Source organism: Abramis brama, assembly GCF_963993115.1.
Source record: "Abramis brama genome assembly, chromosome: 8".
NCBI lineage: Eukaryota > Metazoa > Chordata > Actinopteri > Cypriniformes > Leuciscidae > Abramis > Abramis brama.
The window spans coordinates 35,082,478-35,107,252 of NC_139970.1; the positions used below are offsets into that span (position 1 = coordinate 35,082,478).

Here is a 24,775-nt window from a genome sequence, read left to right on the forward strand (position 1 = left end):
ATATGTTTTGCAGAATGGTTGATTTGAATGGATCATTTTACCCTGAAATGAAATTATGTTGACATTTGCAAACCACAAACTCACATTTCCCTCCTTACTTTCCCTGCATTTCAAAGGGGTTCAGTGATTTTTGCAAATCTTATAACACCAGTTTCTCCCCTTTGACGTGTTGCAAGAGTGCATCATGTTTCCTTTCTTTCTGATTATTCAGAAATATACTATATAGACTCTACATAGTGCAAATGTACAGTAGAAATTCAGAAATTGCTTGATGTTATGTATGTTGTATTCAAGGATACATATAGGCTATTTATGCTTTGTTTGCTTAATACTTCATCAGATATTTGCATGCTCTCAGTTTTTCTTTAGCCTAATGTTGTCATTCTAACATTTTACATTATCTAAAAAAAATATGCAAAGGGCTTTTATATTGTGAAGTGCAATTATATGGAAACTAGACAAGAGTAAAAAAGATGCATAAATAAACACATTTTGTCTTTTTATTTTGATTGCCTGAGTAGGCATGTTATTATGAAAGAAAATCTTTTTTTCTTTTCTTCTAATCTTAAGTTAATGTTCCAGGTGTTATGTGATGTGGCACGCCATATAAATATAGATAATATTATTCTGCACAAAGATGAGGTATTATTGTTGACGTGCACTTTTTGTTTCAACTCCAAATCCAAATCCAAATAGTAGTAGTCCCACCTGGTGGACTGAATGCACATTACAACCAAATTATGTTCAGAGTAGTGTTTCGCTGTTTCAAGCCTATACACGCACTTTAGGGAGAAGTAAGCAAAACAAACCTTGAGAGCAGCTCTCAGGAAAACCCTCATTCCTTATCCAACTTCAAAGAGAAAATGTTTGGGATCCGTTTTTAGGATCTATTTTCTTCATAAATCACAGGAATCATCTCAATATGTCACGTAATACGTATGGATATTTTCTAACCCGACAGTTCAAAACTTTGCCACAAATATGCCAAATATCTCATGGCATGTTTGGTCTGCTTAATGTTTTCATTGACTGTATTCACAAAAGGATTCTAGTAATCAAAAACAAACGACGATAACGCTCATTGCGAAATTTAGGTTAACTAGATTAAAAGAAAACTAAAGATGACACATAATTTGCTTCCAATAAAAGTAGTACAACACTGTACATAAATAAACACTCACGCACGCACACTTTCTCTCTCTCTCTCTCTCTCTCTCTCTCTCTCTCGGTCCTCCGGTGGCGGCTGTTCAGCGGAGTGAAGGAACATCGGACGGATCGGTCGATGTCTGCTAATAAAACTGACAAATCAGTATTTTATATCACTTGCAGGACTGTATATATGATTCATTCATGGATGATAATATATTTCTGGTCTTTCCGAGTTTTGTTTTTGAAATGAGAAGCTGTTAAAGGTGAGATGACGTTAATTTTCCATCCTGCCGTTATTTTCATAATATTACTTATCGCGTGAGCGGAAAAATAGTTGTAACGTTACGTTAATCTATCCGTTTACGAATATTTGCAGTTGTTCGCTTGTTTTTCTGCTATAGTTAGACAGATCATTTTAAATTACGATCACGATGGTTATTGATAAAGTTAAAGGACATCACAAACATTCACTTTCACACAGTCATATCGCTTGTACCGTAACGTTAATTTTATCTGTTATAATAATCTGTCTCTTTTGACAGATCTGTACGATCAGTTTCAGATGATGTTATAAGACCTGATTTGAGGATATCCATCAGGACTGGGATTATGGAATGACTCATCCAAACATCAGATCAAAATCTATTAAATCCATTTTATCTTCTTTGAGTGGAAAAATGGACTACAGTGGTGTTGCACTTGGTGTGGATGTGGAGAATAGTTTTGGACAGAAGATTTGGCAGAACCTCCCTTCAATGGTCCATCTGGACCTGCTGTCCTCTAAAGGTTCTCCTCAGCTCCCGCAGATGCTCCTGTCGCCTATGTTTCAGGATTCACATCCCAAAGCCTTTCTGCTGTCAAGCCCAGAACCACTATTCACCCTCCTCTCTTTGAACAGAAACTCGCCGGGTTCTACAGCAGGTGCTCCACAAATGTGTTTCGTGCCCGTTCTTGAAGACAATGGACAAGACGTGGTAGAGCCCAGTCACAACCCCAGCCCTCTGCGACATGGATGTTCTACAAGAGACTGTCAAGTGGACACTAAATCACTTTCCTCAGAGCAAGTACCACATTGCTTCAATGCTTCAAATCAGACATGGGTTGACAGTGTGGAGGAAATGGAGGAAGGATTGATGATTCAGTCATTGTGGCATCTTTCCCAACATGTTTCATTGGCGAATCGAGCTGGACGTTTACAACAGAGGGTGTTGGCGATGCTTGGCGAACATGCCTCTAGACACTATAGCCACCAACTGGAGGGTTTGAAGAGCAAACTTCTTGAAACACGTTGTTCCCCGAAGTACCCCATGACATCAGAGCATCTTTTTGAGACTTTTAATGCTGTAGAGATGCAGGAGGAATATCACACTCTTGGAAGAAACCTTCAGTACCCTCAAGCACATGGGCAACCTCTGAAATCCAGAGATGTGCAGCATTTAGTACACAGTGGCCATGCTGTTCTGCACAGGGTGATGGAGTCTCTTGACTCAGATGCCACAGTGAGCAGCTCAGATGAAGAGTGGGAACATGAAGACACCAGAGCGACCTCAGTGGATCAACAGTGAGTATGATGTGATGTTGAATAGTCTTCTTAATGAAGGTTGACCTTGAAATCAAGTTGAGTTCTGACTCATAGAAAGAGATGGTCTTAATTGGAATACATTAAAGGGTTAGTTCACCCAAAAATGAAAATTCTGTCAGTAATTACTCACCCTCATGTTGTTCCAACCCCGTAAGACTTTCGTTTATCTTCGGAACACAAATTAAGATTTTTTTGATGAAATCTGAGAGCTGGCCCACACCTCCATAGGCTTCTATGGGATCGTTAAACATCCTTGCCAATCGATGAACATCGTTAAAAAGTCCAAGTGACTACAGTGGCTCAACCATAAGTTTATCAAGCGACGAGAATACTTTTTGTGCGCAAAAACAAACAAAAATAACGACTTTATTCAACTATTCATTTTCTTACGTTCTGACGTACAACCCAGAAGCGCTGCGCTGTTACACTACGTGAATTTACTCAGACCCACACAGAAGAAAATGAATAGTTGAATAAAGTCGTTATTTTTGTGGAAACACTGATAGATCTTTGTAGTCTTTGATAAATAGAAAGTTCAAAAGAGCAGCATTTATTTGAAAAAGAAATCTTCATAACATAAATGTCTTTACTGTCACTTTTGATTTGTCAATTTAATTCATCCTTGCTGAATATAAGTAAAAAAAAACTTTTGAACACATATAGCAAAACCTTAGAATTGAATTGACACTATTACTATGTAAGTCAAAAAACTTAATAAACAAAAAATATAAGAATCAGTTTCTAGCTTAAAAATACCAAAAAATAACCTTGGGTGAGATCTTGCAGTAGGTGAATTAAAGGGTAGAATTAATCTCTACGTTGTAGTTGCCAGGCAGTAAAAGAGAACTTTTAATGACAGGCCAGGCGTGAGTCTTTGGCAAGCAGCGAGGGAGTGTAACGACAGGTTTGGGAAAACAAGCAGCACCATAGAAGATGGAAAGAGGAAGCATTTGGCTCTGGCAGTGCTATATGTTTCGTTAACAGCTTTGCTCACAGACACAGAAGAACTCTGTTCTGTACACAGCTGTTGAGAAATTGTCTCCATATTTCTCCCTCATGGTAAAGATTTTTATCTAGTGTGTTCATGTGCAGCTGGCTCTTCCTCTGATCCTGTTTCTGTACAGCCTCAGTGAAACAGACAGCTGCTCTCTCCTTTCCCTGGGATGAGTAAATAAATAGAAATCAGGCTGCCCTTCTCCAGCCTGTACATCATAGCTTTCATGTCCTTCTTTGTTATTTGCTCGCCCACTCTGCACTTACACTGTAAGGTCCCTCCCAGCATAAGCTTGGATGGGAGAACATCATCTTTGAAGAGAATGTATCTTTCAGGAAACTCCTAGAAAATGGGAATGATTTATTGGAGTACATTTTTCTAGTTGCAACACATTCAGCATCAGTATGAGAGACTTATCAAGCAGGAAGGGACAAGGAGCCAGAATTGGCTTGGAGGTCTGTAAAATTGTGCATAAAGCTAAGAGCTACAATGGCTTTATTGGGCACGAGGTGCAAGGGTTGTATTGGATTATTTTGCCCATTGCACACGCTATTTTTTTTTGTCCTATCTATCAAAACTATTCAGAATACATTAAAAATGCCATACATACAATGGCTTGAGTACTTGGAAATTCTGGCAACATGAGCAGTAATGTGTGTAAAGTTAAGGAGAGTTCAACTTGCACAGGAGCAATGTAATGTGGTGACTACCAACTCATTATCAGTATCATTGATTTTTCCATTTTCCATTTTTATTTTTAGTTGTGTGTGTTTTTCATTTTTATTATTATTTTTAAATATGTCTACATAGATTTTATTCATTTTTATTTCAGTTTTAGATATTTTAGTACATCAAGTTTAATGTTTCATTGGCAAGCTGAAATATAAAATATATATATGTGTGTGTATATGTTACATATATTTTATATAATAAATAAATAAATACATATGAATATATTTATAATATAAATATAGGTTTGTTTTATTTCAAGAAACAAAAAGTCTTTTTATGGTTAATTTTAGTTAACTATAATATCCCTGATTTGCACAGATTTGTCAACTTTGTCCCATTGCACTCATGTTGCAGTTCTGATTGCTTTTTTTGCTAGAACTTGCTGTAAGAGTGAAGAGTGAACACCCCTTAGTCTTGCTAGCAGCTGTCTGTGGTTGTTGGGTCTGCTTCCTCTCAGACCATGACAAAATAGTTTGAGTGCCTTTTCCATATGTCCCGGCAATCTCAATTACCATCTACCATCATACAGTCTATGATTTTCTGAAGAAGCTGGATATGAGAACACTGCTATAAGGTTTTAAATGAGTAATCTGGCTTTAGTAACAGAATTGCTTAAGGGCACTTTTTGTGGATTGAGATTCGGCTCTCAGCCAGTGGAATGCACACCTTTGACGTCAGTACTCTCTTTCCTTTCACAGATGTTCACATTTTAAAGTGGTTAAGTTGTGGTTACTTAATTCTGAAAAAAAATCAAAGGACCCAAAGTTTTACTGGAGCTTCAGTGTCTGCTTAGTTGGCTTTGGAGTATATGCAGTGCAATAAAGAGTGTATGTATGTAGTGATATTATTTGGTTTGAACTCCCTTGAGGAACAAAGGAAGCAACAAAGCCATCTATGGTCTCATATTTTCAATTCTGGAATGCTAGATTTGGTTGCTCACTTGTTCTGGGACTGCCATTTGTTTTGTTGAAGCAGGGATGTGCCCTGTAAATGTGTGTCGACTCTGAGAGAGAAAGTAGGCTGGTTAGAGAGGTGAAGAGTTTGTTTATACAGTGAGCAGGAAGACTGTTGACCCAGCAGGAGATCTCATTCTTTCCAATGTATTTGTTTGAGTTCACTGCTGCTCCACTGCGTTGTAGATATTCCTGGAATTTGCCAATTTGGGGTGAGAGTCTGCGCTAATGTATGTATCTGCAGAGAGGAAGACAGACAGACAGATAGGCCTATCATTCAGATCCTCTCCTGTTGCCTCTGTGATTGTTAAGTTTTGGGTCAGTTCCATGAACACGTTTCCTAAACACTCTGCCAAGGTTGCTCCTGGAGGACTGTCTTTGTGTGAAGTCACTTTGGATAAAATCTCAGCTCTAAATGACCTTTTCTGTCTTTGTGGGGGGCAGTTGTCGTGTCTGTGAGTGGAGATGGCTGAAGGACAGAGCTGAACTCTGCAGTCGCTGGACGTGGCTTCAGATGAGGCTGTCTGAGCTGGACTCTCAGATTCAGTGGCTTGGAAAACTCCAGCAGCAGATCCTCTCTAATAAGGTGAAGAACTAACACAGCATCTGCTAGATCAGGAAGGAAATGGGCTGTGCAGTTAGAATAAAAAAAAATTAAGAATGCTCTCCCTGTGAATTTGATTTGAAATGGCCATGACTAACAGGATAGTGAATTGGAATGACTAAAAAGGAATTTAGTCAGTAGATATTCAATAGTCTTACATAACAGATGAATTAGTCCAAACAGTCAAAATATAAATGCTGTAACAATGACATCATTTTGACTTGCTATGTATATTCTTCCATAATATGTGGAAGACTTTGAAAAAAGTTAAATAGTCAAAACACAGACATCAATATTTTAATTTTTGCATTCAACACATTACATTTTTTAGATAGTTTTACAAAAAATACATATTGTCATTTTAATCTATTGATTATAAAATATACTGAGTAAATTAGAGAATTCTGGGAAAGTTTTTTTCAGTTTTTAAAATGAAAATGAATTTATTAAATATAACGCACATTATAAAATATAGCTATATCATTGATTATTAAACATTTTGAAGTGTAATTCATAATTTTATTTTTTATTATTATTAATAATAAAAACATGCATTTGGATAAAATACATTCACACCAGTTATGGAATTTCTTTTAATTTCATTACATTTTAATTCTACTTCTTTAAATTCAAGTTTGAATGGCAAGACTACTGTTATTTAATACTTCAATACAGATTAATTTCAAATAGTTGAATTGAACTTGAAAAAAAATAAATAATTCACAGTTCAATTCTGATTGGTGCATTGAGTATTTCTGATGCATGTTTCTTTAATATGTCTTCCAGGGTCATGTGGTTTTAGCAGAGTCTCAGCCCCTGACGGACAGGCAGATCCAACACACCTTGTGGACAGAGACTATGGATCTATCATTCACAGCTGGGAACATGCAAGATTTGCACTCTGATCCAGAGATGGAACCCAGCAGCCCCACACGCCTTCTGAGGAACATTGAGAGACAGGTGCTTAAAGGAGTAGTTCACTTTAAAATGAAAATTACCCCATGATTTACTCACTCTCAAGCCATCCTAGGTGTATATGACTTTCTTCTTTCAGACGAATACAATCAGAGTTATATTAATAAACACCCTAACGCTTTCGAGCTTGATAATGGCTGTGGATTGCAACCATCAGTTTGAAGCTCATAAAAGTGCATCCATTCATCCATTCACAAAAGTGCTCCACACTGCTCTGGTGGGTTAACTCATCGCTTTGCTTCAGAAGGCCTTTCACAAGTTCCTTTGCCCATATAATCTTTAAGCTAATAAGGTTAAGAGTATTTGGCTTGCTGTCTGCAATGGAGGGGCTCAAGGAAGCAGCTTCAAGTCGAGCTTAGATATACTCCCCAGTGGGACTACTAATGCTTGGATGATGAGTATGGTAGCAAGATGCCTAAATTATGTTGGTGGAGTTGGGGAGGTGGAGGGATGCCAAAACAGCTGATGCCAGAGCAAGGTGAGCGGCTGCTTATATCCTACGGCAGTTAATTGAAAGATTAGATGGGTTCACTCCTCCCGAAAATACGTTGTGAACTTCACTTATTAACCCCCTGGAGCTGTGTGGAGCACTTTTGTGATGGATGAATGGATGCACTTTTTTGAGCTTCTAACTGATGGTTGGACTTCACTGCCATTATAAAGCTCGAAAGCGTTAGGGTGTTTATTAATATAACTCTGATTATATTCGTCTGAAAGAAGAAAGTCATATACACCTAGGATGGCTTGAGGGTGAGTAAATCATGGGGTAATTTTCATTTTAAAGTGAACTACTCTTTTAAGAAAAGCACAGGCATTTAGACAAGAACGTAAACACTGATTAAATCAACCCCACAAAATTCATGGCTGTGTCTGTGTGTGTGTTCAGAGTGCGCAGCTGACTCAGATTGTGAACAGCCTAATGCCATCTTTGTGTGCCTCACCTTCTTCATCACCTACGTCTAAAGGACCCTGCAATCGCTGGAGAGGCCAGCAGAAAACAACTTACAGCAGGTGAGGAGCTAACCTGCACCTACAAGCTCATCAACAGGCTAAAATTAACCTCAGATGTCACAGGGTCATTTATTTTCAAGTTTACCATTTGAATGTAAATGGTCTGCAAAGCTTAGAAAATTCCAGTCTTCCTGTATGAAGCTACGTAGGTTTGTAACAAATTTGCATAATGCCAGCCTTTGGTTGTCATTGGCTTTCTGCGAACAACGTCTACTTTGACCCACCCTCAAACACTGTAGTTGTAGCTGAGGCCTGGAAGAGTTTGTTTAGACATTTCGAGAAGACGCTGTTTTCTGTGCTGCGAAAGCAAATCAACTTTGCATGCATTTCAAAAGGATGAGGACTCGGGCTCGAATTGACAGGGTAAAACCAACGCCGTTGTTACTGTTCATTTCAATGTTCAAATTCAGATATGGCATTGACCTTTTAGTTTCTGACACGCACTGTAAGCAGCAAACCAATCAAAATAGACTGGGCCATCTGACCAATCAGAGCAGAGTAGGCTCTCGAAAAGAAGGGGTTTAGAGAGACTGAATCCTTTATCGAACCGTTTCAGACACTGCGAGAAATGATGCTGCAATGTATATTATGTGGAAATAAAGAAACTTTAAAATCAAAAATGGAATTGTGATTAATTGTCCTAAATGTAATTGAAGCATTGGTTGGTAGATGTTTATTGTTCAAGAAACTAGACTGATATAAGAATATTCACACCTGAGAAAAACAGTTTTCTGTCATTGTTGACACAGTACAGATAATTTTATTTAGTCATACATCAGCTCGAGAACCACCTGTAGGAAAGCTGTTTGTCTTGATTTCATTCATGAATTTTGTATTGCAGCACTGTAGAAGCTCCCTCATTCTGATATTTATGTATACATTTATGGATCTCAGGTGAATGTCAGGATGAATCATTTGGCCCAGTGGAAAACTGAATAAGCGAACAAGACATTGAGAAGAATTAGGGAATGGATGAGAGAATATGAGTGTAGAAGAGAATCAATGAATCTCTCCCTCTTTATTTATTGTATGATCAAATTTCTGAAGATTTCATCCCTCCTTTTGTATTTATTTAGCCGAGTGACACACACGGGTGCCTTTGTTTCCAGCGGGCCACAGTGTTTACACAAAGTCAAGCAGAAGAGGAAGCGAACATGTCACAAACGACGGTATCTCCCTCAGGTGGATGTCACCTGTATGTCAGCTCGGACTCGACCCCTTCTGACCTATCACAAGCCTAGGCTTTTCGTCATGGACCCGTTGTCTCACAGAGAACAGGTTGGCATTTTTAAGCAAAATTTATGTAAAACTATCTGAACTTTTGGGAGTCTAATCGAATAATGAGTCGGCACGTATTTTTGTGAGTGAATGCAGCACAATAGCAAACATAAATGGACAACTTTAAAGGCGATTTTCTCAATGTTAAGATTTTTTTCCAGATTTTCAAATAGTTGTATGTCGGCCAAATATTGTCGTATCCTAACAAACAATACATAAATGGAAAGCTTGTTTATTCAGCTTTCAGATGGTGTATAAATCTCAATTAAAAAAAAAAAGACCCATATGACTGGTTTTGTGGCCCAGGGTCACAAATACTGATTTGATGCTCAAGAAACATTTCATATTATTATCATTGTTAAAAACAGCTGTGTTGCTTAATATTTTTGTGGAAACCATAATATTTCTTTTAGGATTCTTTGATGAATTGAAAATTCAAAAGAACAGCATTTATTTGAAATAGAAACCTTTTATAGTTTTATACATGTCTTTACTGTGACTTTTGATCCATTTAAGTCAAGCCACCTTTATTTATATAGCGCATACAGATTGTTTCAAAGCAGATTTACAGTGATAACAGGAAATGAATGCAACAAAGATTGTTTTGGCTGTACAGCAACTCTAGAAGAAAGTAATTGTCCAGATTAAGTTCAGCGTTGATACAGTTTGTACAGTATAAAAATCATTGTGTCTATGGAATGTCCGTATAAAACATGAAAACCCAACGTATGTGTGTGTGTGTGTCTATGTGTATGTGTGTTTTCCCAACAGCCCCCAGGGGAGCTCAGAAAGAATAGCCTAGCTTTTTTCTATCCTTTCTCTTGAAAACTGCTAACACGCTGTGCTCAGGCCAGCTGCACTTTCATAAATGATGATAATCTTGTAATTACTGCTGGCTGATTTGAGGTCTACCCTGCTGTCCTTCAGTGTCCTCTGTGAGCAGCCGGAACTGTAAACCAGACATACTTCATTTTAAGGCCAGAACCTGGAAGCAGCAGGATGATGATATATTTACCAAAATGAAATGTAATAAAAAGAAATAGAGAAACAACATTAAATATTTTATAGGAATAGTTCAGCCAAAAATGAAAATCCGGTCAAATTCTGCCTAGACTTTATTCCAATTTTGTATGACTTTATTTTGTGGAACACAAAATAAGGAAATCAGTAAAAGCATATTGTGATAATGGGACTTTTATTAAGCTTCAAAAATGACGAAGGCATGCCAGCCCTCTTCACATTGCTCCATGACTCACACCATGTTTTGAGTCTATTTTCCATCTGGCCTGGTGCACTTCCTTTAACCTTGTTTATGATTCTCATTTTATAGCCGTCTGATTTTGGCTGCCATGATTTTCCTTTTCATGCATTGCTTATGTCATAATTGGTTCCCCAGAGCAATGTGTGTCATAGATTTGGCCCTGTTAACTTAGCTGTGTACTTCCAACTCTTTTTATTTGTTTTAATACTCAGTAGGACAAATCAGGACTGGATCGTTTAGCTGCAAATTAAGCCTTCAGCATCAGGATGAGACATTTAATTAGTAATTTGTATGCTCCCATCTGCCCATAACTTCTCATCACTTACATCTGCTTTCTGTCTCTCTCTTCACAGGTCCTGCAGTCTTCCTCTTCTGTTTCCCCCAATTGCGCCTCCTGTGATCCTGCCTCTGTGTGCACAAACCCTGCATGCAGAAAAGAGAGAACAGGCGGCAAAGTGCATTGTGTTCTATCACTGTCCTCAGGTAGAGAGATGATTGGTTAAAACTGACATTTTTCCTACTCCATCCACCATCTTGAAGGGATTTTTTTTCCATGGAGCCTGTCACAATGCATTGTAAATTGTCTTCTCCACAATTGATACATGTGATGCTGTTTTAGATGCCTTAAAATGCTGTTCACATTTTGGCTGTGGTAATTGGATGTTATGATATTAATGGTTTCATAAAGGTTAAAGGTTAATCCTACAGCAATCCATTAGTCACTCTCAAAGCATTAGGCTGTCACTTCAGTTCACTCAGAATAAATTGTCTAATATATCAGACTGTTGCTCCATCAGCATGTCAAAATTGTGCCGTTCCTGCTGTTTTGCTGATTGCGTGTAGCAGCAGGAATGTGGAGTAGGTAGATCAAATTAGCCTTGGTTGTCATGAGAATAAAACCTCTGCATTCAGCTCACACTGTAATATAGCTCAAATGCAACATCCAGTCAAGTCCGACATTTTTCACAATTGACAATGTTTTGACATTTTGACAAGATGTTTTAATGTTTTCTTTATGTACAGATGTTTCCATACTAACCACCCACAGCCTCATATCTACTGTATCACCACTATATTTAAGTGCAGTGCAACTATTACGTTTTCCTGTTGTGCGTGTTATAGTAATGAGGCTTAACTGTGTTCTGTCTGCTCTATCCGTCAGAAACTCCAGCAGCCTTCCATCTGCAAAATGCTCTGTTTGAAGAAAATGTGCTTGAGCGATCTCTCCTCCTGAATACTGAGCGCTCCAGTCCCCATCACTGTCTCGGTTCCAGAGGCAGAGTCTCCCGATCGTTATTCCGTAAGAATCATCTCATGGCATTTGTGTGTGGATGCATTTAACTACACATGTTTAAAAATGTGTTTGCTCTTCCCTATGTTTCTTTTTTGTCTACTTTAACAGCAACACCATGTGTCAAACAAAGAGACTGAAATTAAGTTCAGTAGTTGGCCATTAGCAATTTGATAAGCTAAAAAAGAGACACTTTAATATAAATACACAGCACACGTAATTATTAGGTTGAATAATGAAAGGATCTTGTGACACTAAAGACTGGAGTAATGGCTGGTGAAAATTCAGCTTGATGCACTGTACACACCTACACACACTTAAGCACACACACCAATTATCTTTCATTGTGGTCAAATAAATTATAGCCGAAATATATTGTAGTCTTGTAGCCCGCTTAGTATTTCCATGATCTCCTTGATATTCTTTTTTATTTACATTATCAAAACAACCTCAAACAACCCTTGATACATGTATTAGATTTAAGTTTTTATTCATGACCTATTTCCTTATCATTTAAAGAATAATTGAATCATAATTTATATTTTTATACACTACCGTTTGAAAGGTTGGAGTAAGATTAACTAAAGATAGAGACTTATACATTGTTTTTACATTGTTTCACAGTTTCCATAAAAATATTAAGCAGCACAACTGTTTTCAGCAGCCATAATAATAAGAAATATTAATTGAGCATATTAAATCAGCATATTAGAATAATTTCTGAAGGATCATGACACTGAAGAGTGAAGACTGAAGTAATGGCTTCTGAAAATTCAGTTTTGCCATCAAAGGAATAAATTATATTTTAAAATATATTCAAATAGAAAATTCATTTAAACTGTAACAATATTTCATAATATTACAGGTTTAACTGTATTTTTGATCAAATAAATGCATCCTTTCAAAAACAAAAAAATATTACCAACCTCAAACTTTTGAACGGTAGTGTATATTTTTTTAAATTTTTATGTACCATTTATTTATTAAAACATAAAATATAATATTAAACCTAACCTAATTGATTTCCATGTTGTGACATCACAATCAGCATGTTTGCCTAAATATGTTCAGGTACCTCTGTCCTCAATACTTTTTAATACACAGTGACGCCCATTCCCAGTGCAGATCTGGAGGTCATGCTGAAGTCGATATCTGCTTCACAGTCTTAATGCAGTGCTGGAGTTGAAGTGAGCCGACCTGGCACTGGACTCTGACTCACACACTCTAATCATTAATGCTCTGCCACTCTTCTCTGCTCTGCTGGTTATTGTCTTACTAGGGGGCCTAATGATCCTGAAACAGCAATGCTATTCTTAACGGAGAGATATTGTCAGTTAGTGAGTGATTGCACTGGAATGGACGTATGGTACGGGTTTCAAAAATAAAAACACACCTCATGCTGTTTAGTTGATTTTCTGTCAGCGCTTTGCAGCACCCCTGTAGTCAGTGAACGAACTACAAAAAAATAACTACAAAAGCTTGGAATATTTCCTTAACAATCATCTCTTGGTCCCTCCATAGCTTTTTTTATCACATGACCTGGATGCGTATGATCATTTAATGTCAGTTCTGAGTTCTGAAGTCCGGTGTGTGGGATGATGTAAAGTGTGTGTAGGCTGCTTGGTGGGTTTAGTTATAATGTTGTGGTGTATTGTCTATGTTTATCTCTGTGGCTCAGGCGGTCTATCTGCAATCCTGTAGCTTCCAGAACATGAGTGGAGATCTACACAGACTCACAAATCACAGTAACTCACAAGTCCAGCCTGAAGGCACTGTGGACAGTACACACACACACACACACACACACACACACCAGTGATATTTCATCAGGGTCAAATTATTTATAGCCAAAATATATTTAATTAGTAGTTTCATGATCTCCTTGATATTCTTTTATTTTATTTTTATTGTAAATAATACAATCTCAAACAACCCAATACTGTTTAACAGTTACGTGTTGGTGAGTCCATGCACAACACCCCCCCAAAATAAACATTCAGAAACTATATTTTGTATTATATGAAGCCAAAAAGATGCGAACCATAAAGATTATTTGCATCTATCTGTCTGTTTGTCTATCAGAGGTGATTCTAATTAGATTGTTATTTATAATAAATACTTCTAATCAGAGTATTAAAAGTATTAAAGCCAGTATAACAAATACTGCTATGACAATTTAAATTATTTATCTTACATTATTTTGCATTACATTAAGATAAAGAGAATAAGGGGCGTAAATGTGATTAATTGTAATGGAAATTTAGTCACAATGTAAAAAATATTTATGGCCCAAAAATAGGCTTTATTTACTTTAGATTTTTTGGGAGAAATATGACCTGGATGTGATCTTGACGTTTTGTGAAGCTCACCCATGTATGCTATGAATATTCTTTGTTTTCTTATAAATATGCATGTACTGATAAATAGGAATATGTCTTTATGCTCTATAATTAATGATTATAGATTGCAGTCACCGACCAAAAAATGCAAGGCATTTGAAGAGACCCAGAAGGCAGAGCACTCCTATACGACGGGCATGTGCCCAAGAGCACCGCAGTCGAGCTTACAGGGAGGGCAAGAGGAGGAGGCGCTGCTCTGACAGGCCAATGGGTACATGTGTTTCATTTCACTCAAATACAACAAAGACTGAGATGTTTAAGGTAGTAATACTGCTTTGTTCTAGACTTGCAGATCTCCAGTATTACCCCCAAGTCTGATCTGGTCTCCCAGAGTGATGACAGTCATGTGGACGAATCTTTCGAGGATGTGCCCAACTCTTACTGTACACCCAAACAACTAAGAAACTCACAGGTCTGCTCTTTGACCAAACCATGATAAATACTGTCTCAGTGTGCTCTAATCCAAACAAAGTCAGTGTTTCTTACCTTGAGGGGAATTCTAATCTAGTTAGTCTGAGGAAAATAATCATATACTCTCCTGTTTTGTTTTAGTTCCCATTGCGCAGAAGGAAATGTGAGAGTGTTTTCAGCATTGATGACATTGATATTCCCATGTCTCTGTTCAACTCAGTGAAAGTGGAAAGTCTTCAGTATAAGAACATTTTAACACCCAGGTATTGATTGTTTTCACATGACAACAATGACACCAGAGAGACATTAGGACATTACTGCAGTTGAAATACACTTCCATTCAAAAGTTTGCGGTCAGAAAGATTAAAAAAAAAATGTTTTTGAAAGAAGTCTCTTTCAAATGGTCACCAAGGCTGCATTTATTGGATCAAAAATGCAGTAAAAACTTAATTTGTGAAATATTATTACAGTTTAAAATAGCAGTTTTCTATTTTCATATATTTTAAAATATAATTTATTCCTGTGATGGCAAAGCTGAATTCAGTCACATAATCCTTCAGAAATCATTCTAATATGCTGATTTGCTTCTCAAGAAATTATTATCAATGTTGAAAACAGTGGAAACTGTGATACATTTTTTCAGGATTTTTTGTTAAATAGTAATATTAAAAATCTCTTTAAAATCACCATTGATCCATTTAATTCGTCTTTGCTGAATATATAAGTATTAATAAGTATTAATTTCTCAAAACAGAAAACTGTACTGACCCCAAACTTTGGAACGATAGTGTATTTGAATGCTAAGGTGATGTTAGTTTTACTGTTTAAGTGTTTAAGATTCTTCATAAATTTGTTATGACTAATAATCTTTTGGTTATTTTAGGCATTTTTGCATGCTTTTTTTTGCATTACTTAGCGGTAATTTAATCAAATTATTTTTCTTTGAATTTCCAGAAAAAAATTACTATATAATGATATGTATGTACCAATTGTGTGATGTAGGCTTCACTTTCAATAACTGTTCTGATGCATAAAGATGTGGATGAATTCTTGTTTTGTTTTTTTTTCTCTCGTTTTGTGTATTCTGTTCTCTTTACTCACTGCAGTTGGCGAAAGGTAGATATTTCTCCTTTACTGAAAAGAGAGGAGGAAGGGGTAAGTTTTTATAGTTATAAACTTACTGTAGGTCCTAAAAAATGTTGAATGTCACCAGAGGCAGTTGGTTGTGGAGTGATGGGCTTTATCTCTCTCAGTTAGAAGAGATAGAAGATGAAGATTTCATTCAGAGACACCTGAGTTATGAGCGTAGAGAGAAACTCCGCTGGTCTTACTGGGATCAGGACGGAAGAAACAAGATCAGGTCTGTGTGTATTATGGCTATTGTAGATGTGCACTTATTGCACATATATTCTCCAGTACATATTTGCTGCTGATGATTGAACTTTTCTTTGTTGTGTCTTTCCTTTTCTTTCCCTCTACGGGTCATCCAGGAGAAGCTATTCTTCTGTACCTGTGAGAGACCACCTTGCTCACTGTCACCCATCTGAATATTCTCCTGTCCCCTCCACCTGGACCTTCAGTCCTCCTGAAGCTCAGTCAGAAGCCAGTGTGGAGGACAGAGAGGTAAACATTTTTTTATTTAATTTAATCTGCCTGTCTATCAAACTTGTATTAATTTCTCCCCCTCTTATATAGCCATTGACACCATGGAAGAGGCGTATGTTCCCTCTGTCTGGCGAAGATGAGGAAACTTTTAGGTGTGATGAAGATAAGATTTAATGGTCAGGGTCCTTCTCTTTTCTTTGATTGTACATCCTTGTTTCATTTCCTTGCGTCTTAGATCTTTCCTTTTAAGACATGAGGAAAGGATGTGAGATTGAGATGTGAGGACGGATCAAAGTAAGATGTATATGTCAAATGGAATATCCTAATCAAGCCTTTCAAAGCAGCGTAATGTTGCTTCACTATCCTTATGTTGTTGGAGTTTGATTAATTTGGACATTACTAATAAATCTCAGTAAAGCTGTTCAATGGACAGTATTTTCTGTGTGTCTCATTATAGTGCCATAACTCCCACTAATGGACACATTAGGAATAACATGCACATAATACAGTCACTACCCTGGGTGTGATATTTTTTGCTTTTGAAAGAAATTAATACTTTTATTCAGCAAGGATGCATTAAATTAAACTGAAGAATTATACATTTTTACTCATTTCTATTTCAGATGATACTTATAGATGAACTTATAGACAGTTATTTAATTTAGAGAAATAAATGCTTTTCTTGTCATTTGTTTGACTGATTTTTTTCTGTGCTGTTCACAGACTTCCAGAGCACCAAAGCACAACATCTGATATGGACCAGGAAATGACATCATACTGAGGCACAATCTCAGCCATCATGGTTCCACTCTGTTACATAAATCACTCTATCTGCTTTTAGGCAGTTATGACACAGTGCAGTAAACTGATGTTTTTCACTTTGTTTCTTTAGCCTCTAAAGTTGTTTTTCCTCAAATTATTTTTGTATAAATTATTTTTTAAAGATTTGTATCAGTTTGCATCCCACAGCCTTGTCCACAGTGTAATTTATTAAATATCTTAACCCAGCCAATTAAAATGATAAACTGTAAGGAATTACATAATTAATTTATGTAACCTATCTTTGTGATATATTTATTTATATAAGTACAATGTATATTTTTGTGCTAAAACAAGGATAGAACAAATCATAAATGATTTTCTTTTAACTCTCAAAACTCATCTTTTTACCATAATTTATCCAGTACTGTGGGAAAAGCACTGTGTTGGAAAGCAGTGTAAATTTACCTCATACAATAAAGTGATTTAGGCTGCCTCACTTTGAAGTTAACAGCCTTCCTTTATCACATTTTATGAACACAATGGAGACCTTGTTATTTGAGGAATATGTCAGGTTAAATAGAACTAAACGTCAATTTGTGTTAGTCTTTGGAAAAAATAATTAATCATATTAAAACGCGTCTTCCAAAAGTACAACTTCAGGATTTATATTAATTGATATTGAACCCAGATTGTTATTTTAGCAGGAAGGCAGAGTACATGGGTGTAATAATTATATCAACCACAGAGGGGCACTAATGTGCCGCATTTGCTCCTTAAAATTGAATTTGCTAGAAAACAGCCTGTTAGGGGCAAATGGGACAAAACAGTAACTTTTTAACAGATCACTGAAAACTAGTTGAAAACTTTGACAGCTCAAAATCCTATTGCATTGATCCTTGGTCTGTCTGTGTGTCCCTGCGCTTGTGTGTGTGTGTGTGTGTGTAGTCTTTGATCTCTTTGAGCAGTAAGCTGATTAGGCCATCTCACCAGCGGCCCACACACATCTACACACTCACTGGGGAAAGGCTAATTGGCTGTAAGTAGGGGTCAAGGTTACAGCCTTCATCTGAGCCTGTCTATGAGATATTATCTCACTTGCTTTTCTTCTTAATGACGGTCACTTCTTAGAAGTCTGAACACAACATTAGCTAACACTTACAGGCTCTTTTTAGACAGCATCCTAAAAAAAAAAGAAGTTTTTTTAATTAGATTTTTTTAAGAATTTGAATTATTTTAGCAATCGTTCTTCAGTTTTTAATTAAATGTTCTACATTTTTCTAGCCGCCTCCACCATCTTGGATTTATTTCATCACTAGGCTATGCTTGGTGCAGAGCATTTTTAGGATTCTCTACTACACCACATTGGATACCAATGATACATTGATATTTTGGAAAAGCCTCTGGTGGCTTAACATGCTGGTAGACTGTTCACTAGGCTTTGAAACAGCATCAGAAATCTCCCTCTCCCTACTACTGTCAGAACACTGTTTATTTTTTATATTTTTTTCTCTTTTCTGCAGAATAGGTGAATATAGTCTGTGAGACGCATAGCCGCGGTATTGATCTATGCTGCTCTGAAAGCTCGATAAGACTCTTTTGTTGTGAACTCTGAGAATGGAGATCATTATTCATAGCTCCAGTGAGAGAGGATCAGTGATTTACTTCTGCCAGCAGGGGGAGTTTTACAAGGACGTTGGTGCAGTCAGTGCACTGGTACACTATTATGCTTTTTCACTTTTTCAACTTTAGTTAGTAATGTTTCTATTTGAGCATAAAAAAGATCTGCAAGGTTGCAAAGCTCCAAGTCCACTCCAAAGGTGAGATATTTTATTTAACAGGATCCACTTTCCAAGAACAACCGGATATTTTCCGGATCTTATGAAGTCACAATGGTACTCATTTAGATAATCCCGCCCACGGAATACACAAAAAAGGGGACTGTTTGATGCATTAGAGAAGACAGTGTTGTCGCTAGTCAGAGACACTGTTTTTTTCCATAACATTTCCAAAACTCATTTGTTTGACCTTCCTAAGGCTGACGAGAGTAGCTAAAATTGATTTTAAACACTGTTCCTGAACATTATAACAACGTTTATCTGTGTGCTGCACATTTTATGGAGAACAGCGTTTACTTTTGCTTTTGTAAGCTCTCACTTTTGTAAGACGTTTCACTGCTCCTTAGGAGAATTAAACATGGTTTTGTGATCGATTACTGTTCGTATTACCTAGTTTTCCTACAAATCTCACGATTAAATGGTGGATAACATTGTATCTATAATGTAAAAGTAAATTACAAAAAACATACCACTCTGAAACATCCTGTGAAATCCGTGCCTGCAATGTCTGTGCATGAAATCCGTTCTGCATGATCCTCTTGTTCGTTAACATTGTCAGGGTCTGAATCAGGCTCGAATTGGTTTGAAAATGACGCCATTCGTAACACTAGAGAAGAACTCGCAGTTATGGAGTTATGGAGGTGCATATTTCCCGAACACATGCTATTCGCTTTTATATTTCAGAAGGAGGGACTCCATCGAAATCAGTGTGTTCGAGCCAGTATGGGTCCTGGAACAAAAGTGGGCGTTTCTAAATGTGTGGGTGTTTTCAAACTGGTGGGTGTTTATAAATCATGCAATGAAAATGATGCCCTTCACCCGACCCCACCCCACCCCACCCCTAAACCCTACCCATACTGTGACGGGGGTAAATTAGGTAACGCGGTTGAAAACGCCCCTCTGTTTATGACCTCGCCCTCTGATCTGGTAACTCCTGTTACCATCCTGCAGAGACCTATACTTGCAGACTGGGGAGTGAGGTGCTGTAATAATGTAAAATATGTGAAAAATAATGCATTTTTGAACAATCAAGCATGAAAACATATTCCAGTACACCCCAAAAACAAAATCAAGGCTTCGTAAAAGTGCATAATAGTACCCCTTTAACATCCATGGAACTTTTCCATTACACAAAAGGTACTTTAGATTATTAAAATGGTCTTCACACGAAGAAAACAATTGTCTTTATGGGGATCTTTTTTGAACACAAAGCATATTGTGATTTTAAATAGTCATTAAGGTGTGCCAGATTGGATTGAACTGAACTGAATTGAATATTATGAAAATATTAAAAATTTGATAAATGATAAAAAATGTTGCCTCTACATGTTAGATAGGTTGTGCATTTTGTCACATTCTGTGGGTAGTAGTGTTTGAAATCTGACTGAAGGTTCTTTTAAAACCGGACCCCTGATTGCTGTAAGAGACATCATGACAGACATGATACTCTAACTCTCCTGAATCAAGTACTAATGCACGCCCAAATCTCACCCCTTGGAAGGGCTGTCTCCATAGTGATAAGTGCTCTTGAGTGTGCACTGGGCCTTCATTCAGCTTTTCTAATTTAAGAAAAGTCAGTCTCTCTCACTTTGTCTCCACTACATTTTTGTCTCTATGACAACATGACTCAAACCATATCTTTTTAATTGGCAAGCATCTGAGGTTTGAAGGGCGGCGTTTGTTTACCAAGTTGGAAAAGAAAACCCATTGTGACTATCAACTAAAACGTACATTGGTATAAACATGTCAGTTTTTTTAACTGGCCTCTCAGAGATCATTCAGGATTTATAGGTCCCTAATTTCCGCTCTGAGATGAATGTGGTTAGAGTAAGTATGAGAGTCTGTTGCCTGATTCTTAGCTAAGAAAGGCTGTGTTACATGCTTCGAAACCCACTGGTTTACTTGTATGTCACATTTACTTAAAAGGTTAGAAGAAAAAACATTTACTCTCATGTCTTTCCAAACCTGTATGCATTTTTCTTCTTCTGTGGAATGTCCAATACTGTGAAATATTATTACAATGTAAAATAACTGTTTTCAATTTCAGTTCTAGTGTAAAATGTCATTTATTTCTGTGATGGCGAAGCTGATTTTTCAGCATCATTAGCCTACTCCCGACCATGATCCTTCAGAAATCATTCTAATGCTGATTTGCTGCTCAAGAAACATTTCTTATTATCATCAATGTTAAAAACAATTTTTTTTTGGAAACCTTAAAAAAATAAATCTGGGTCGAAATTATATTTTTCAAAATAGAAATATACTTTTGTAATAATTTAAATGTTTTTACTGTCACTTTTGATACATTTACTCCATCCTTGCTGAATAAAATTATGAATTCCTTTTAAATATAATAATATAAATATAGTTATATAGATGTGTATGCGCGTTCACACTGTGATTTACGGTAATTATTCAGTGATGGGCGGGGTTTAAGTGGCAGTGGGCGTGATAAAGTGTGAGCGGCTTTTCACCAGCACCGGCGTTCACACAGCGCTCCGAGAGGAAGCCTGCAGCGGACGCAACACACCGACCAGGTAAACCACTATATTTCATTATTTACATAAAGCCATAATATCGAGTTAAAACGGTCAGCATGATTTGCATATATACACCTGCATATTCTCTGAAGTTCTCTGACACGCTGCTATTTCAATTCCTCTAATCTGTGCTTTTGAAGATGTTAATGGGACAGATAATCTATTGCTTGAGAAAGGACGCATTGTTCCATTCACTGCAATGTTGCTGATACTGTGCTTCAGATTAATGGAATAACACTCCTTATTTCTATTAGATACAATGCTTAACTTTTGAGAATGCGTGCGAACTTTGATTTGATGCTCAAACGAGTGCTTAAATTCTTCATTTGTATCTGTTTAAAAATGCTTCTTTGTGCTGAAATCCAATGGTTTTCATTGTTATAGTCATAAGTCATATGTTTTGTCTTTAAGGTTGTGTATTATTAACACAACTAATCTGATCTACATATGAAAAGGAGGAGACCTGGTCCATGACATGATTTGGTTTTGTCGCAGAGGAGATTTTGCAGTCCAGCAGAGATGGTGCTGAAACCAGCTCTACCCAGTATTAAGCACCTCTGAGTTATTCTGCACCTCTTATTTTTTATCAGTACTGATTTTGATATGTCCCTATGAAATGTAGATATTTGGTAGATGGTTATGGTTACATTTGATCAGTTTGTTTTCCATCTTTAAACACCTACCATGAAAGGTTATGCTGAAAAAGATCAGAATGAGTTCATGTCTCGCAAACCATCGCCTTGAGGCTATAAGACTCTATCAGTGATGATGATGCTGTTTCTGATAAGATGTGGTGCATTCCTGCATTGGCAGTCTGCCGGCTCACGCTTATTCATGAAAAGAGAGCTGTGAGGTTTAATGCAGCGCCCTGCACTGGATGACTGATATATCTGCGCAGTCCATATGTCCCTACATGTATGTGCCATTTATTTTATAACGTCCATTGGCATGCAAGTGTTAGTGTGTCTAAACCCGTCAGAGTCCGCACCACAGGTCATGAGCTATGACCATCTGTTAGCAGACTGTCCTCTTCATCAAATACAGCAGATGTTTAAAAGAAGACAAAAAGTTGGACATGTGTATCCTGGGGACTTTCCATTGACTCCTGTAGCCTTTATACTGAGCTAATGATGGTTTCTATACATAGGCCTACCCTTAAACATAAGCTTCACATGGACATTTTTATGATTAAGATGCTAGTTAGTATGTTTATTAAGTCATTTCATTGTAGGGACACTGGTTGGTCATCTTTTTGGTTGGTCAAACCTCTATGACTTTCTTTCTTTTGTGCACAAACATTTTGAAATAAATCTTTTTTTTCTTTTCTTGTCAAAATAAGAGACCAAACAACATTTGGCTATATAGTTTGGAAAATTTTTTTCAAAATAACTTTGTTCTGAAAAGAAAGTCATGAGGGTAAGTAAAATATTTAGATAATTAATGACATCATTTTTGAGTGAACTATGCCTTTAAGTAGGTTTCAGTGTATTTGAGTTTACTTTATTAAAGGTCCCTGGTGGAAAAAAACCCATACCAAAATGTATTTAAAATATGTTTATTTCATACTAAGTATATTACAAATCCATTAACATATTTACTGACATATCACTGATATAAATATTACAATTTAACTTTATTTGGAGTACTTCTTTATTGCACAATGCACATTTCTTAATATTAAGCCTAAAAAGTGTTTTAATATCACTATTAGTAAGAATAGTATGATCTCTGTATAATATCAGTCTTTAAATGCAAAATATTTAAAGTGTACCTAAAGTATACTTGCAATAGTTCCACTTTTGCACAATCAAATATACTTAAGTATATCTTTAGTTGGACCTCAGATTTCCGGAAAACTAAAATGCATTAAGTACAAAATTAGTTGTTTCAATTTAGCAGACTTTAAGTATATCAATTTAGTATACCGCAAGTACAATTGCAGGGTATTTATATTAAGTACATAAATACTGTATGTAAATGTATTTGTAGTATACTTGGCACAAAGTACATGTATTTCAAATACATTTTAGTATATTTATTTTTCACTAGGGGTGCGGTGCACTATGTAACTATTTGTCGTGTTTTTATCTTACCCTAATTCACTATAGTAAGTCATTATAAGTGTTTATATTTTAGACTGAGCAGCATCCTTTTAATGCGAAATTGCGTACTTGCGTCAATCGTCCATGCGTGTCTGGTCATATCCGTAAATAGTGAAAAGTTGCTCCGGCTACTTTGACGCATGTAGGAGTGGCATAGGTTAAGTGTAACAATGAGCGAGAAAGGTTGACACCTGTTTTAAAACAAACGCGAACAGAAGAGAGTCTGCTGGAAAAAATATAATGCGACAAAGCTTGTAATAAAACGGGAATCAAGATTGGCTTGGCTTTTTGGAGACGGCGAGAACTGAGGAATTTGAAATATTATTAAAGCGATGCAGAGATGACAAAAAGACAAAGGTACAAGACTGTACTTATTGGTTTAATGAGGGAAAGAACTACAATCCCATGAAGCTTTACGATTGACAATCAAAATAAAAACTGTTGATTTAAAGATATTTATGTAGAGAAACAATACATTTATGTTAATTGCAAAATACATACAATTATTCAAGTAGTTTGATAGTGCAGGAAGACTGACTTGATTATGTCATTCGCAGTGCTTCATGGGAGTGGGCGGCACTAAAGAGTACTTCTGGAGCAATTTGCTTGTTTTGATTGTCTGATTTGTGGAGATTTCTTTGTAGAAGCGTGTAGAATGATATAATGGAGGCTGGCAGCTTCAACAAAAGCATATACCATCGATTAGCAGGTTTCATGGGTTTTTGCTTTATTAAACCTGCAGGATAATGAATAATTAAGTGTGATTATCCTCAGGATTTTTCTAGCTCCTTTTAAAGTAATTTGTACAGTACTGTATGTGCTACTTAGTGAGTCATTTTTCACCCAACCTATTGATTTTTTTCATTGATTATATTAAAGGTAATACTAAATTATATCCATGTGAGTTTAAGGAACACTTTTTTGTGTGTGTGTGTGTGTAGATGAAGTCGTCCTTGAGGCTGTAATGTTGGGGTTATGGAGGTACATTGTGCATACAAAACGAGACATGTACCATGCGAACAAAAGGATCCCGATTACATTATTACAACCTTTGTGCAAACAATTGCTTCGCCTACAGTGAGTGTTATGATTATATTAACATTTTAAAGAGAATGGTCTTTGTCCTTGTCTTGTCATTTTCTGCTTATCCAGACTCAAAGAGCACCTTTGTATGACAGCCTGTCATAGCGGAGTGGTGGTTGTGCACTGGTTTTACCTGTGTTGAACAACACAAAAGGATGTTTGTGTATTGGAGCACTACTCCGCTTTCAAACCGTTTTTGTCTGTGAAA

At 36.7% G+C, this 24,775-nt stretch overlaps 2 protein-coding genes across 21 annotated transcripts in view; both read left to right on the forward strand.

Annotated features, from left to right (window-relative positions):
- The first annotated feature begins 1,216 nt into the window (after window positions 1-1,216).
- kansl1l (KAT8 regulatory NSL complex subunit 1-like) lies at window positions 1,217-17,545 on the forward strand. 3 transcript variants are annotated; one of them, XM_084122711.1, is made up of 16 exons: window positions 1,217-1,412; window positions 1,692-2,710; window positions 5,855-5,996; window positions 6,801-6,974; window positions 7,876-8,000; window positions 9,077-9,278; window positions 10,893-11,022; window positions 11,702-11,839; window positions 14,294-14,440; window positions 14,514-14,641; window positions 14,782-14,903; window positions 15,747-15,795; window positions 15,894-16,000; window positions 16,131-16,263; window positions 16,336-16,421; window positions 16,969-17,545. In XM_084122711.1, the coding sequence occupies exons 2-15, from the start codon at window positions 1,764-1,766 to the stop codon at window positions 16,417-16,419; spliced, it is 2,628 nt and encodes an 875-aa protein (XP_083978837.1). In that variant the 5' UTR covers window positions 1,217-1,412; window positions 1,692-1,763; the 3' UTR covers window positions 16,420-16,421; window positions 16,969-17,545. The 3 variants fall into 3 exon arrangements, with proteins under 3 accessions (XP_083978837.1, XP_083978836.1, XP_083978838.1); XM_084122710.1 differs by having other exon boundaries at window positions 1,228-1,412; window positions 16,336-16,397; window positions 16,969-17,502; XM_084122712.1 differs by lacking the exon at window positions 16,336-16,421 and having other exon boundaries at window positions 1,228-1,412; window positions 16,969-17,540.
- A 3,747-nt stretch (window positions 17,546-21,292) lies between these two features.
- Window positions 21,293-24,775, forward strand: part of map2 (microtubule-associated protein 2) — a 112,752-nt gene continuing 109,269 nt past the window's right edge. For all 18 annotated transcript variants that reach the window (XM_084122065.1, XM_084122077.1, XM_084122079.1 and 15 more), the window contains exon 1: window positions 21,293-21,379. The gene's annotated coding sequence lies outside the window, so the exon portion shown is untranslated. The remainder of the gene's footprint in view (window positions 21,380-24,775) is intronic.

Excerpts from the sequence above, each read along its gene's own strand:
- kansl1l (XM_084122710.1), top strand. The coding sequence starts at position 1,764 with ATGACTCATCCAAACATCAGATCAAAATCTATTAAATCCATTTTATCT. Across the intron at positions 2,711-5,854 it reads GCGACCTCAGTGGATCAACA|TTGTCGTGTCTGTGAGTGGA; the intron begins GTGAGTATGATG and ends TGTGGGGGGCAG. Across the intron at positions 16,001-16,130 it reads GACGGAAGAAACAAGATCAG|GAGAAGCTATTCTTCTGTAC; the intron begins GTCTGTGTGTAT and ends CGGGTCATCCAG.